Source organism: Corvus moneduloides, chromosome 4, assembly GCF_009650955.1.
Source record: "Corvus moneduloides isolate bCorMon1 chromosome 4, bCorMon1.pri, whole genome shotgun sequence".
Lineage (NCBI taxonomy): Eukaryota > Metazoa > Chordata > Aves > Passeriformes > Corvidae > Corvus > Corvus moneduloides.
In genome coordinates, this window is record NC_045479.1 from 52,371,724 (window position 1) to 52,387,082 (window position 15,359).

The window sequence follows — 15,359 nt, forward strand, 5'->3', positions numbered from 1 at the left end:
TTACCACTTCAGTAGTTGTCCTTATGCCCAAGAAAAAAAAAGTGCTAAAAAACCACAAATCTCTTAAGATTATAGCTGAAAATTATCTAGATACAGATATACAGATAGATAGATAGATAGATAGATATGGGCATGTTTAAACAATCCTTGAAGTCCTCTCCTGTGAGTCTAGCAAGCAGTATGCAAAGGTATTTCATGCACATAGAAAAGTCCATGTGTAGGCATCCTTTCAATATAACCATCTATGCCAAATCCCATTCAGGTACATCTTATTATTGGACTGTAAAGATGACGTGACAACAAAACAGAGGATTTCAGATTTATTTTTCAAGCAATATTGTGTATAAGATACAATTATCTTTCCAGTAATATGCAAAGAGAACTGAGAAGTATAATCTTCATAAAAAAAGATAGGCAATAAACTCATTTAAGTCTAAACATAGAAAACAAAATGCAGCATTGCACTGGGAAATAGAAATGTATTCCAATATAAAGTGTTTCAAAAATAGTACCAGTGTTTCTTAAAGAAAACACTGCACTGCTCATTCTTTAATGGTCAAAAAATATTAGATACTTTTTTAAAATTCTGATTTTCATCTCATACTGCATTTCCAAGGCAGAAAAGCAAGTATGGTGCATGCATATATACAGAGGCACAACTCTGTGGTTGTGTATTTGTGGGCTAAGGAAGGGAACAGAGAATTCCCAAGTAAAATCCTGGTCTCACCAAACACTGTACTGGAAGGAACCAGCAGAGACAAGTATAACTTTAAACCTTAGTTGTAGGCCATTAATGTACCTGGAGAAGGAGGAGGCAGCAGAGAGCAGAACATTCATTGCAGGCTCCATCCTTACCCCAGCTGCATATACCAGCCAGACAACAGACCAACAGCCTGTAAGGTCAGTGGGAAGCAAAACAACTTTGTGGAGACAGAATTTTGTGTGATATATGCATGGCACTGTAACAGAATCCAAATTTGGCATTACATTACAAAAGCAGTGGTTCAGTACAAAAAGTCCTTCTCTTTCACAGTAACATTCTCCCTTCATTCTCCATTCTCCCTTTGGCTCCTTTCACTTAACTCTGTTGCAGTTGCTACTTCATTGCATGTGCACAAAGAAAATCCAAATCCTGAGTAGCAAAACTTCGAGATCAAAACTTGAATTATTGTTATGGCTGCTTTTCCTACCATGCAAAACGACACCTGGAATTCCAGCCTCTCAGAACTGTGATTACAGCACTGCTTTTCAGGAAGAGAACCTTTGCGTTTATCAGCAAAGTGCACTTGTGAGCAAAGCTGAAAGCAGACAGCTTCCTGCATCAGTATTCAGCTTTAGAAAAGGGAAGCTCTAGGCAGCTGCACAGGTACCAGTGCAAATACAACCTGCCCACAGCATTACACCTCACAGACCTGACTGGTGAAGTCTAAGCCATGCTTTAATTGAAAGGTAGTGCAGAAATCCCTAAGCAAAAGCCAGAGAAGCAGCCCTGAAACGAAAGGAGGCAGCTGGTGCTATGTTGCAGAGAGGCTGCACTAGGGCTAAAGGTCAGTTCTGGACTGATGTGGCTAAACTGCAGCTAGAGCAGGGCTGACACATCTGTCAGCACAGCACTCAGCAGCAAATGAGCTGTTATACTCCATCAGTCTAAAGTGGCACTGTACTGAGTAGTAAGCATAGGTTCCCAAGTGAACGCTTCAAAGCCTTGAAGCTAACTCAAAAAGTGGCAATTTAAACCTCTAAACCTAGTGCATTTCAAAGCTGCATATACTACACAATGTATTCCCTTTGTAACAGTACTTGAACTGGATGAGGCATGCAGTAGAAGTGGAAAGAGTAAACATGTCATTTGGAGCATCTTCTAGGCACATTAACTGTGTTGTATTTCAGATTGCCCTTCCTAGCTGCAGAGCTCAATGCTAATGTGCTCTCTCCACAGCACAAGGCAACATGTAACAGCAGGTATTTCAATATATTGCAACCAGCTTCCACTCTGTAATAAGAAAGGGTGTGGGGGGAAGCTTGCTCTAATCTTCCTCCCTCCTCCAATTAATTTAAATTTACATTCATTATAAAGTGATTAAAAAATATTAAGATAGGTTTCAAATGTTTAAGAACTGAACATTTTCAAGATTTAAAAGGATCTTATTTGTTAGTAGTGCAGAATTTCTAAACTATTTTTTGCATATTGTTATTGTGAAAACGCTCATTAATATTGCTAAAGTGAAAGGGACGACCAGACTTAAATTTTAAGTATCATTTTCATCTCCATTTTTTGGAAAAATTATTTTTACCACATGAACAATTAAACTTCATCAATAGAGTTCATTACCCAGACTTTTCCACCACAAAATAATCCACTGTTAGATTTTTTTCAGCTTAAATTTGTCACAATAATAACCCTATACACTTAGAAGATAAACTCTAAAAAAAAAAAAGCCCTTCTGAGATATTTTAGAAGAAATAAAAGGAAAGATCCGATTGATGCTGAAACATGTACATGAAAGATTAACAATTTTAAGAGGAAAACATCACCATTTGTGAGTATCTATGGTTTCTACATTAAAGCCGGGTGGCAGGTTTTATGGAAGGCAACATTTGCATATGAAATGGCAAGTGCTGCCTTTAGCTGGTCCAAACTGAGATTCCAGAAGGAGGTGGGGGAACCAAAAAAAGCCAAAACTTGATTAAATCCACTGCTTTCAGTTACTGTCTGATAACGCTGTGAGTACTGTACAGAATGCCTTCTGCCCGAACACGTTCAAGTATTGGCCCATAAACATTCTTTGTCAGAGGTATGACCATGCCTTTGGCAGTTATTTCACCTGAAATAAAGGTATTAAAAAACAGTGTTAGTGCTCCGCTGGGTTTATTGGAATGGCTTTGGTAGCTGCACAGTGGGGCTTCTGTGGGCAAGGTGGGAGCTGCTGTGCTGGACACGGCCAGATCCAGGCACAGGGAACCAATGAGTCCCTCAGCCATGGGTGGGGCACCTCAGGGAATATTTATTTAAGAAAGGGCAAGGTGCTGAACAGCAGTGAGGAAAGAAGTGTGAGAAACAGCCCTGCAACCCCACTCTCAGAGAAGGGGAGGGTGGAAGTGCATCAGGCACTGGGGCAGAGATTTCCCTGCAGCCCCTGGTGGAGATCCAGCTGGAGGAGAGGAAAAGCATGAGGAAGGAGCAGCAGAGAGACTGATCACAGGCCCCTGTTGCCCAGCCCCCTGCGCTGCTCAGGAGAGAGGCAAGAGGCTGAGAAGTGAACAGAGAGTGAATTTGAGCCTGGGAGAGCAAAGCAGGGCGAAGGATGTTGGTTTAGTTTATCTCTTTTTTTGCATTATTCAAACCTGTTTTAATTGGAAATAAAGTAAAATAATTTTTCTTTCAAGCTGAGCCTGTTTTGCCTATTACAGTAACTGGTGAGTGATCTCCCTATCTTTATCTCAAATTAGGAGCTTTTACATCTTGTTTTCTCCCCCTGTTGAGGAGGAGTGAAAGAATAGCTGAGTGGACATCTGGCAACCAGCCAAGGGGAACCCAGAACAAATGCAAAGATCAATATGCAAATTATATAAATTTTCATTTTAAAAAAATTTTGCATATATTTACATATGCAGATTTAAAAATCCTAGCATTGTGTTCTCACACAGCATCAGTACTGTATCAAAGAATATGGAAAACAAGTTTGAAACACATAGTGGTATACACAGCTTGAACTTAATTCACAGAACTGTGAAACTGCAGTTTGATGAAAAGTATCTAAACTTCAAAAGTGTGAGTTGGTTTTTTTTTAAAAAGAACAACAACAAAAAAAACCCCAGTTTTGCTCATTTCAGTTAGCCAGGAGAAGAAAGTTCTAAAGATTAAGAGCAAGGAAGGGGAAATCACAGTATTTCTTTCAACAGTGGTGACTAGGAGGAGTTTGACTGCTTATAACAACATGCTTAGGTAATATGCCCCAAACCTCAAATTTCATCAATCCAGAAAGTAGCAGTGGAAGTTGCTAGTTTATTCAGCACAGGTATATGTTCACTGTAGCATAATCAATTATAATTTATCATGCTAAAGGTTTCCTCTACACTAGTGTAACATTTAATATTAAAAGACTTTAAAATCTTTGTGGATTAAGCAGTAAATTAAGAGTTGTCACTGAACATATGAACATCCAAACATGCAGATTAAAAATTCCGGTAAAGAAGACAGTCAGAGTCTGACAAATTTTTAAAAATATACATAAATATACTTCAGAAACACTACATATTTACTTTCTAGAAGCAGGAAGATACAGAGGATTGCAATACAGTTACTGAAGTTGGAATAGCCACTTACCATCTAGAACCATTTTAGCAGCAATAGCCGCGGGGTATCCTACTGTTTTAGCCATTGCAGAATATCCTTTGTTATCCCCATAGACAACCAGATCAATAAATTTGTCTTCCAAATGACCAGAAGGATGCCTGAGACCTATTTCACTTCTCATAACAATCATATCTCTCTCTCCAGTGCCTAAGAGAAAAGCACACAAACTATTCGTTACTTGTATTTCAGCCACATCAAGACAAGGTTCCTGAGGAGCCAGGCAATACACATTCACAGCATGGATATCAGGGAAGTGACTGAAGGCAAGGACTATCAAGGAGCACAAAATACTAGGATCAAACTAAAAGTGTAACAGGGAAAGAAAAGGATAGATTGGGGAAGTAGGGGACATCACAATACATTAAAAAATGTATCATGAAGGTTTATTAATGAAGGTGAGCAAACAAATCCAATTAAGGCTTATAAAAGATATTGCCTTGTTCCATTCAAACCCATGAAAAAGAACACATACCAAAGGGCAGCTTCATCTCCATGTGCTTTGCAAGAGCCCCTACAATGGAATCTGCTGCTGGAACTGGTTCATCTCCCAATAAACCTAACCTGGCAGAAGAAATGAGAAAGTCTTTTATCATTGCCTATCAACAGTTTCATCATAGTTTTTTTAATTTCCACTTGTTCAGCATACCAGTTTAACAGTCTCAACATGAACCAAAATGGCTGGAATTGCAAACATTTCTTCTTTTTTTAACTTTAAAAATCATTGGAACATTTTACCATTCCACTGCTTCCAGCTGATTTTTGTCCTTTTCCAGTTTGCTAAATACAGCTTCTTTAAGAACATGGTGCTCAGCAGGTGACTTAATTCCAACCAGTTTGCACATGAGCTCTTTCTGTGTTAAAACAAAAAAGGTTCATGAAGGCCTGACATCTGTTCCCACTCCATCTCATTCAAGGTTGTTGAGAACCAGCTGCTCCACTAAGATCTGTTAAAATTCAGGACTTCAGAGAAGACAGGTTACGTGTACAGGGAAAGTGAGAAAGTTTGAGAATTTTAATCACAGCAGGTGAAAATAGGGCTCATCTTTTCCTAAAAGACTTTGTACCCCACCCCTCAGCTGCTTCCCCCTACATTTTAGTTTTATCCCTTCCTCTGGCAGCAAAGAAAGAACATAGAAACCTGCATAAACAAGGGACACTAGGAGAATGGTGGGATGAAAGAGAAGCCTGACAGAGAGACTGGAGACTGACAGAGTCAAAAACTTAAGAGATTGGATATCTTTCAGTTGGTCTACAAATGGAGAATGTCCCTTTCAGAAGGAAGGCAACAGACTGATGAGATGAACAAGTCTCTAGCAATCCTGGGAGTATTACCAAAGAACTTTCTCATTATATTTGTGCATATGTGAAGGCCATTTTGTGCTACCTAAATGCTAATTATTTCTTGCTTCATTCACAGCAAAGTGGATAATAAAGAGAACTACAAGCAAGATATGAAACAAGCAAGAACTCCAGAGTCCATTTGGAGCTCAGGTTAGCCCATATCTTCTACTTTCCTGGCAGAGTTGATAAAGGGAAAATAAAAAGATGTAAAAACATCACTAACAAAATCTTTGCTGTGAGAATAATACATTTATAGCTATTTCTACAGATTACCTAACACTGTATACTTATCACTGAGGCTTGAAGAACTGGAAATTCCAGCCATCTTTACAAAGAAAACTTGAAAATATCAACCCTAAAATTGAAAGTAGACCAAAATAATCTCAAAAAAAAAAAAAAAAAAAAAAAGTAATTCCCAAGTAATTCCCATATGGCCACCCAAAAACTCCTGGAGTTTGCTCATCTTCCCAATACTGTATGTTAGTCAGAGACAAGCAAGACTGTGCCCTCTTCACCTTCTAGCTTCTTGGCTCTGAGAATACTCAAGACACTCTTAACTGGAAATAATGACATCATCAGAAAAATACTGTGTTGTTCTCAGACCATCACACAGCACAAGCCTGCTGGTTTTCTCCAGATAAATGCTTAAAAAAAGCACAAATATGAAGACAGATCTGAATTTTGCTCATCTGAGTAATAAACAGTTATTCTCTCTTTCTTCCCTTTTGTGTTTGCAAAAGGGAAGAAAATTTTCTCAGAAGACAGAGAAACAGACCTGACAAGTGTAAGTCATTTGTCACTGCAGCTCTGTTCACCCCATACTGAAATATGAAATTCCCTGTTGTCCACAGAGACAACCAAAATGTCGATTGTCAAATGTAACATCAGTCATGCCTTGGCTGAGATAAAGTGAGGCACACAAAATCAAGACAGAAAAGCAACATAATAGAAGATCAAAAAAATGCTTGTACAGAATTTTAATAGAAAAAAAGATTTTAATATGCACAATCTCTTACTTCTTGATGCCCTAAAAAAAATCTTTTACACTGAAGATCATGAGACAGCAGCAATATGGACACTGCAAACTCAGAGCACTGAGTTGACTGTGACTAACAAAAAATGTAAGACAATTCATAAAAATATGGCCATGGCTTTGTCTGAGTCCTGAAAGCGTCCAGTGACAAACACTCCAGAATCTATCAGGGAACCTGTTCCAGCACCTTATTACAACCCTGCTGAAGAAAACTTGCATAATTTCCAGGGGAAAAAAATCAAAGATCAGGATGCAAAACAAGATTCCCATTGCTAAGTACAGCCAAGTCTAGCAATAAGAAAACCATCAATAAAACAGAGGAAAGAAGGCAGAGTAATCAGAGTAACTCACCCAGGTTAGAGGTGGTGTAGTTGACCTTAGTAAAGGATAAGGATCTGGGTTAATTAACCCTAGTTTTACAAAGCCTCCCATAGTTCTGGAGTATCCCTGAAATAAAAGAATAACACCATTAAATACAATAATCACTTGAAACTGAGGTATTTTTCCTTGGTTTGAATGTAGTGATAGACACAACCATGGCAGTTTTAAGTCTTACTCTCTTGGGAAGTCAGCCACAATAACCTGATGCCAGTGAGGTGCCACAGAGTGGTGTCTTCCCCAGCCCCTCTCCACCCCTTCACTACTTTTCAATCTTTTTTAATGGCTTATTCTCTTATCAATACTTCCATGGCAAGTACCATTGGTTCCTGAGATCAAAGGGCTCAGCTGGCCAGCAGTAGTTGACACCTCAGCCCATCACTACAGACAGGGCTCTATCAGCCAGCTGGCCCATAAACGAACCACTGAATACAGACAGCACAAAGCAGAACTCTGCTCACCCAGTTTCACACCATTGGGATTGCGTGGACATCACATTTGCTGATTTTAAAGATAAGAACCCTGGGTGTTTGATTCTCATCTTCAGGAATATCAGACAGACAAACAGCGGTAAAATGGTATTTAAAAGTAACTGCAAAGCTTGCACAACAAAAGAAGTCTCAACTGATTTCTGCTTACTTTGGTTTGTATCCCATTAACATTCCCACACAGCTGCTGGACACCTGAGAGCACTTACATGCAAAGTGACTAGAAACATTAAAAAAGCAGAATGGAGGAAATAAAGCACCCTGAAAGAAGACTAATTAAATTAGGAGCCACTTCCACAAGCACTAGGTTATCAGCTCAGATGGCCTTGCAGTGAGATTCTTCTGGGTGATACCTCTTTTTAAACTGACTCCATTAGCTATCTAAACTTAATCTCCAAAAAGGCACTTTCAGGAGATGACTGCCTCCTCAGTGAACAGATTGCTTTCTGGTCTGCAGCACAGCAGCATGTGCAAAGGGCCAACACTAACTTCTGCCCTGCTCAGCACTCTGTGCTGGCATGGCAAACCCTGCCCAACAACCCTACCAACATCACCCCAGCCCAAAGTGCTGGCCCTGCTTTGGGGGTTAAGAAAACAGCACTAACCACAGAAACAGCATTCTTGCAGCACACTGACAACCCCTTGGCTTGTCACCCTGACCTTTTGCAGTTCCTTGTGTTAACACATACAAAACAAGAAAGTTTTACCAGGCATCAAATGGAAGAATAGATATTGTCATATTAAGATTTCATGATGAGATAGACGCCTCCCACATGTTTCTACATTCTGAAAAAGAGATTGTATCTAGACTGACAAAAAGAGAGCTATTACAGTTTATAACCCTTTTCCCCCCATCTGGCCCTCCATCTTCTTCCATGCTTTCATCTAAGCAAGCCTCCCTCCCTCCCAGAAGTAGACAAAAAATTCTGTTGTATTGCAACAGAGGAATTAAGACAAAAAGGACATACACTTCCTCAAGTTATGGATAAATAACAATAACTTAAACCCTGACATAAACTTAACAGACATAATACAACATCCATAAATGCTTTTTCAAGCCTTCAATATGATTTTAGGTTTATTACTCCTTAATGCATATTGACTGAAAAAATAAAAGAAAAGAAAATTTGAAAGAAAAAAATGTTTTGTTTTGATTCTGCTTTGTACACCTAACGAAAGGAAAAGAGTTGATCAGTTAGAAGGAAAACACATTTATCTCTTAACATTTTACTTAGCTGACCAAAATTATAAAGCTTCTCAAATTAAAGATTTCTAGTTACTTAATGAGAAACAGATTGATGGAAAATAATAATTTTCTGTAAAATTTTTACATTATGTTTTTCACGGGAATATAAGAAAATGGAATTATTTCATTTTTAAAAATCCTCTATTGATCTGACACCAGGTACAGAGCCAGAATAAAAAGAAGAAACAATGCAAGAAACAATGAAGAAACTATGCAAGACAACTGGCCAACTGTCTAAAAACAAATAAAAGTCTTTTTCCATTTTGCAACAAAAACCTGTTAAATACAGCAAGTAAAGCTACATTTAAAAATAATTAGATAAGTGCTTTCTGTTATCTCTCAGCTGGGATAACGGGGAGCTCATAAATAGCAAGTGCAGAGCCATAAAAGGCTGAGATTTAAATATACAGTTTTCTTGAATTTTACAACATTCATCTCTTGAGGAAAACAATAATTACTAATGATAAAGCCAAGAACTTACTTTGTATCTTAAGGTACCCCTCAGTAAAGTGCGAGCTGTCTGAATACCATATGGCTCAGCATATTTTGTGCTGTCTCTGTTAGGAAAACCTTCAAGGTTTAACCCTGGGAAAAAGTCCATTGGAGTAACAGAATCCAGTAACGCTCCTCCAGGTGGAATATTGATAATCTAAAGTTTGTGAAAGAACAGCAAATATTATTTTGGTGCAGTCTTATTCAACTTATTTCAGAACAGAAAAGATAAAGTATGCTCAAAACCAGGAAAAACATGTTTGGTCTTGCAAGTGCAAATAAAGACCCAATCTAAATAAAGCAGTTGCCCAAGCCATTTAATCATATGTGTGCAGGAAGAGCATGCATTGTGTCAGCCATTATTAATCAAAGGTCTAAAACAAGCCATGTTCTTCTCACACACACTGTTAATTCCTGTTGTACTTATATTAAAGTGGCAGGTTCCCATTTCACTTACATTAATGTCATTTTGGAGCATGCCCCAAACTCCACCAGTGTGAAGCGAGATTCTGCCCATGAGCTCCCTGCATTTTTGTCAAATTATTTATTACCTTGTTTAGGTTTTGCTTGGGTTTTTATATATGGGAGAGAAGGAAAATAAAAACAGAACAATGGGTGTTTGTTCATTCTTTTAAAAATTAAAATAAATCAAGTTATATTACACAGATATAACATTACTGCCCATGTGTATCTTTACTTGAGGCTACAAAGCACAGAGAGAATTCACCACCGAAGGAAAACAAAAAAATGGGTGACTAGTTCTATTATCACTCCCAGCCACAGCCTTGAACCCTGCTTCCTTCAAGCAGCTAAAGCCTAGATCTGCTATGCAGCATCAATACAAACTCATTTTCCGATTTCTAAGCAAGGGGAAGAGGTTTACTTATAGAAGAAATACTAAAGCAGTGAAGCCTGCAGAAATGCTGAAAGGCAAGACATTGTGTGAAAGAATCCTACACAATGGTCAAAGACATAAATATTTAGTGGCAAGGAGGAAAAATTGCAGAATTTACTGACCAGCTCACCTAGTCCTCTCATAATAAATCATTCATATGCATGCTCTAGTTTTTTGTAGCAATGGCTGATCCAGCTCAGAATTAAGTAAGAAATATTTTAACATTTTCCAAGAACACTTTTCATCTGAAACTTTGCTGCTTTTTAAGTAAAATTCCTGAATTTCTCCTTTCTTACTTCCATAAGAACAGTAGAGCACCAAAATGTCATGACAAAATATTTCGGAAGATTACATTTCAAAAGATTTCTAAGTTTTGGAGATCGAAGAGTTTTAGGTAATTACCTAAACTTTACAGTGGTTATACAAGGCAGTCTCCTTGATAATTGCAGTAACTACTCTGAGCAAGTTAGAATGGAAATAGATAGGAAAGAAGAAATGTGATAGTGGCTTGCAATAGCCTTGCACAAATCAATTATAAAGTTTCCATAAAACAGAAGCAGTGACATTTGTGAGGTTAAGCCTAATGACTCGTGCACAAACAGCAAAACAGAGCTTGTATAAAATACACCAAAAAGCATTTCATAAAACCCACTCAGTGGGTTACTGGTATTACACACTTCACCAAAAGAAAAAGGAATCAAGGGTTCTGCTATGCACTGTGCAAGTATAAAATGAAGCTATTTGGGTTATGAACACAACTAGATAGAAAAGCACTCTCACCTTTGTTTCACAGGGCCAAAGACAGGGCAATCAAGTGGCAAAAGCAACACCCAAGGAATGGAAACTGAACCCAGAAAAATCAACTCCAATCCAGTGCTTTAGCCATTAGAACAAATTCCTTCCTGACAATCAGTTTCCACACAGTAAGTAAGAATTAAGGTGGCAGTGACCAGGGATCATCATGCTCCAAACATAGGACTAAGTGATTTATGCTGCTGGCTTAGGCAACTGACTGCCACTGGCTTGAAAGTAAACACAGCATCTTACAAGTCCCAACTCCTTCCTTAGCCAAATACCACCTTTTTGTCCGGTTTTAAATGAAAATGTTCGCATTACTTCACCTCTCCATCTTTTAAATACGTAGCAGGCTGAACTGTATTCAGCAACACTCCTTGTGGACTCCAGCTGAACTTGTATCTCAGAGGATTGTCAGAGTGCTCTGGAGCTGGTAGGCCACCGCAGAAAGAAGTGTACGATATAACCTGTTAGATTTATCCACAGGAAAGAAACAGTGAAGAGAAGACAGATCAGGATGCATACAGATCTACCCTGCAGAATCCCCATCAGTTCTGAAAATTTCTGTTGACATTATCCCCCAGATAATGGGGGCCAGATCAGAAGAAACTACAGGGGAGAGGGGAAAACTACAGGCACTGCCTGTAAAGGAAAGGAAACCAAAAGATACACTGGGGCAAGGCCATCTTAGTTGGTCTCACCAAGTGAATCAGTAGCTATGAAACTCAATGCATCAGAAAAAGTAAGATGTCCAGAGTCTGTTATACATCAGTGATGTGCTCAGTACCTGCATGGTGTTAAAAGAACAACTTTACTAATATAATCTTGGCAGAACTACACGCTACCAGCTAACCTTACCGTAGCACCAACTTCCTTCGCCTTGTCAATACATTCCATTGCCAACATATGGTCAAGACCAGGATCCAAACCCATTTCACTGACCACTGTAATACCAGCAGCTTCTACACTAAAAATAACAGAAATACAGAGCCATCAGAATATCCACTATTACTGGCCTTTTATTCTGTAAATCTGTCCAACAAAGGCCCAGTGAACCTTCCCCAATGCAGTAAATTCTGAGCTCTGCCCGCAGCTTGTGGGAAAAAAGAAACAGAAGCAGATGTTAAAACCTGGACAGTGACAACGGACTAATAGCCTTTTAACCTTTGTTTCTCTTATTTCTCTGCAACACCTAGATGTTGGTGGAAAACAAAATTTCTACCAGATACTCCATATCCCACAATCTCCTGGACAGCATTATAAAGCACGAAGGTAGTAATGCAGAGGGCAGCACAGAGCTAGTCATAACTGCCCTAAAGAGCTCCTACAAGGAAGAGAGATTAAAAGGTCTACTTCCCCAATTACAAGTATTTGGAGTTTTTTTTTTCCTAATAGTTGCCTACAGTACCAGAGAAGTTCACTTATCACCACAAATTTATTTTATTTTCAAAATCAGTTTGTCTTTTGACAAATGAGAAGTGCCCTTTCAAAATTTCTTTTTTCCTGAGAAAAAATTACCTCAGTAAGAATGGTAGGAGAGGCCCCCAAATATCCCTCACTTTCTGCAACACTGTTTCTCTACCTGTCTAGCTTTTTCTGTTTTATATTTTGTAAAGACACAGCATGTACAATTCTCACTTCACTTGAATGCACTTCAGATTTTCCAGTACTGTGACTGAGAGGAGCACCTAGATGAAGCTCCATGCTCAAAACAACTTCCAAGCATATAATAAGTACAACAACAGAAACATTAGAGTAGTTAGAGTTGTTATCTGAAAATAATAGAGTGGGCATATCCAAAAGAAAGAGCATGAAGGAGGAGATTACTGTAGATCCAACAAGCCAAGAATAAGTTTTTATTAGGGAAAGGCACGGGATGACAAACAAGCTTGCTGTTAGAGTAGGACAGCCCAACTTGAAATCAGCTTGAAATCAGCCCAGATCAAACATCTTAACAGGTGTGAGGGAAAAGGAAAAGGCACATTTACATCAAGTAGTTGGATGCAGGCAGAAAAATACATTCCATTATTTAGAGCATTAGTCTCACCAGGAATGCACTCATTCCTCCACTCTGCCACATGCACCTTTGGGAAAGTTACTTGGTCCTCCGTCACAGAAAGGGAAGCAGAAGGAATGCAGACAGCAGTAATTCACAGTAAGTGTTGCAGGTGTAACAGACTGAAAAATATTCAGATAATGCACTAAAGAAGGAAGCAACACCAGGGAGATGCTACTTTCACACCTACCTCTCCTGAAGTTCTTTCATGGCTGGTGTTAAGTAGCTGGCTGTTACCAAGTTCACTTTGTTGTCAATACATTTCTTAGCAACAAAAGGATGTGCTGAATAAGGCAGCAAACTACAAATGAAGGAGAATCACGCAACATCAAAATACAACCAGTTACTTATCCTGTCACTGGGAAGATGCTCAAACATTTGTTGAATGCCTACAAAAGAGCTCAAGTAATAGCTCAAAACCACAGTCATACCTGCCTTGCCCTGAGCAGTTTCATACCTATGAAAGTGAAACACTACCCTATCGGGACAGCATTGTTGTATGCACTCAGAAAAGGGCACTGAACAATAGGGGAGTCATTCTTGAGACAGCATCTTTTGTCACACTTCTCTGTAAACCACAAACCACTGACCTCTTTCCAAAGACATCTAAACAAGCATGCTAGAGGTTTAGAAGATGCAAAACTGCAAAACCATCCTTGAGAAAGCTTGCATTACAAAGATCTTGGTGAAGTACTTTGTGAAAAGCATGCTCTACCTGGAATGGAAACAACATTCATAATAGCCGTGGCAAAAGAAACAAAATGGCAAAGACTATGAAGTTCCTTCCCTGTATCAGTATCTGGAATGAGTTCTTTCTTAATGGGATATTCAGGAGAAAATACCAAGATGTCAGAATTTTGCCTCCTCTTGTGAACATGCAAATTTGACCCCAAGGACACATATGTTTGTGGATGCAACTGACCCTTCACACTAACAAGGGAGTCCATTTAACTGGTAAAGACTTCTGAAGAAATCAAAATCCCTTTTAAAGTTCTGATGCCCCACTACATGAGAAGGCAGTAGCCAGTTACAACTACTTACATGTACAAATATGACCCCACTTCTTGGCCATTAGAAAAAAAGTTACCATGTAATCAACTAGGAGAAAGAAGCAGCATGATTTAGGGTTGAGCCTTGTAGGAACCCAGAGTGCCGAGAATATTTCTCTGCCTGTTTTTAAGGGTTCTTACCCCCCTGAACAACACTGTTTTAGCCTCCAACCTTGGAAAAAATTACCAACGATCAGACAGGAACTAGAAAATACAGTGGCGTGAATTAGGTGATAGACTACTGTGTAAGATTGTCACAGGGTGAAAATTTAGAGATTTTGGGCTTCTCTTTGTAGTAAATAGATAAGAGTAAAAGGTATCAAAATGGAGGATTGTTGTTGTTCTCTAAACCTTCTTCTCCTTCTTCTACTACTCCATGTTCTGCAGTAAAAGTAGTTTGGAATGACTGGATAGAGAATTCCGCAGTTCCTGGCCATGTTACTGTATAATTGGTAGGGAAGTGAAAATAATATATGTTTTTAGTAACTATTGGTTAAATTAACTTTAAAAGGCTGTGTAAATCTTGATAATTAGAGACTTCTGTCCTGCTTTCTGTGCTCTGTGCTGTACCTGGGTCACGCTAGTGGCTCTGTTCCTCTGATAAGACTTAATAAACAACTATCCAGCAACACTGAAACTCCAGGAAAAGTCTTGGTTTATCTTTGAAACTCCTTGCAAGGACTTTTAGAAAATTCTCTCCCATCAGGAGGGATTTGATTTTTGGCACGGTTCAGTGTCAAGCCTATCATGTTTTACACAGAATTCTGACCTGATCACAAGGTTTTGTTTCTTCACCAAAGTGGACAGCTCTTCCTCATTCTTAAGGACATCCATATGAACTGGAGTAATATTTCTGTACTTTTTTGTCAGTTGTTCAAGTTGCTCCTTCATGACAGATACTGTTTTAAAAGTAAAACAATAAACTGTTACCTAAAGATGAAGCTAAGTCCAAAGCACACCCATGTATAATTGTGCTATATTTCCCAAAGAGAAACAGTTGCACGCATGTTTTCCTTCACTAACAGTTGAGAAAAAATCAGGCATTTAGTAAACAACATGTTCAAAAAAACTTACTTGATCCCTCATTCCACACAGCTATGCATTTATAGATAAATCTGGTTTAAAAAGAAATATTTCAAAACTCAGTACACTTTAACAGAATTCCTATTTACAGTCAAGAACAGCTTAATAGTTTAAAGCAAAACCAATTCACATCAACCACCATTTTT

General features: G+C 38.6%; 1 protein-coding gene across 3 annotated transcripts in view; it reads right to left on the minus strand.

The window, feature by feature from the left end:
- Positions 1-305: 305 nt before the first annotated feature.
- Positions 306-15,359, minus strand: part of AASS (aminoadipate-semialdehyde synthase) — a 30,527-nt gene continuing 15,473 nt past the window's right edge. For all 3 annotated transcript variants that reach the window (XM_032106525.1, XM_032106523.1, XM_032106526.1), the window contains 10 exons: positions 14,900-15,029; positions 13,272-13,382; positions 11,884-11,992; positions 11,352-11,492; positions 9,325-9,492; positions 7,083-7,178; positions 5,093-5,208; positions 4,830-4,918; positions 4,328-4,504; positions 306-2,825 (listed from right to left, as the gene is read on the minus strand). In XM_032106525.1, coding sequence (XP_031962416.1) covers positions 2,707-2,825; positions 4,328-4,504; positions 4,830-4,918; positions 5,093-5,208; positions 7,083-7,178; positions 9,325-9,492; positions 11,352-11,492; positions 11,884-11,992; positions 13,272-13,382; positions 14,900-15,029 — 1,256 coding nt within the window. In that variant the 3' untranslated portion in view covers positions 306-2,706. The remainder of the gene's footprint in view (positions 2,826-4,327; positions 4,505-4,829; positions 4,919-5,092; positions 5,209-7,082; positions 7,179-9,324; positions 9,493-11,351; positions 11,493-11,883; positions 11,993-13,271; positions 13,383-14,899; positions 15,030-15,359) is intronic.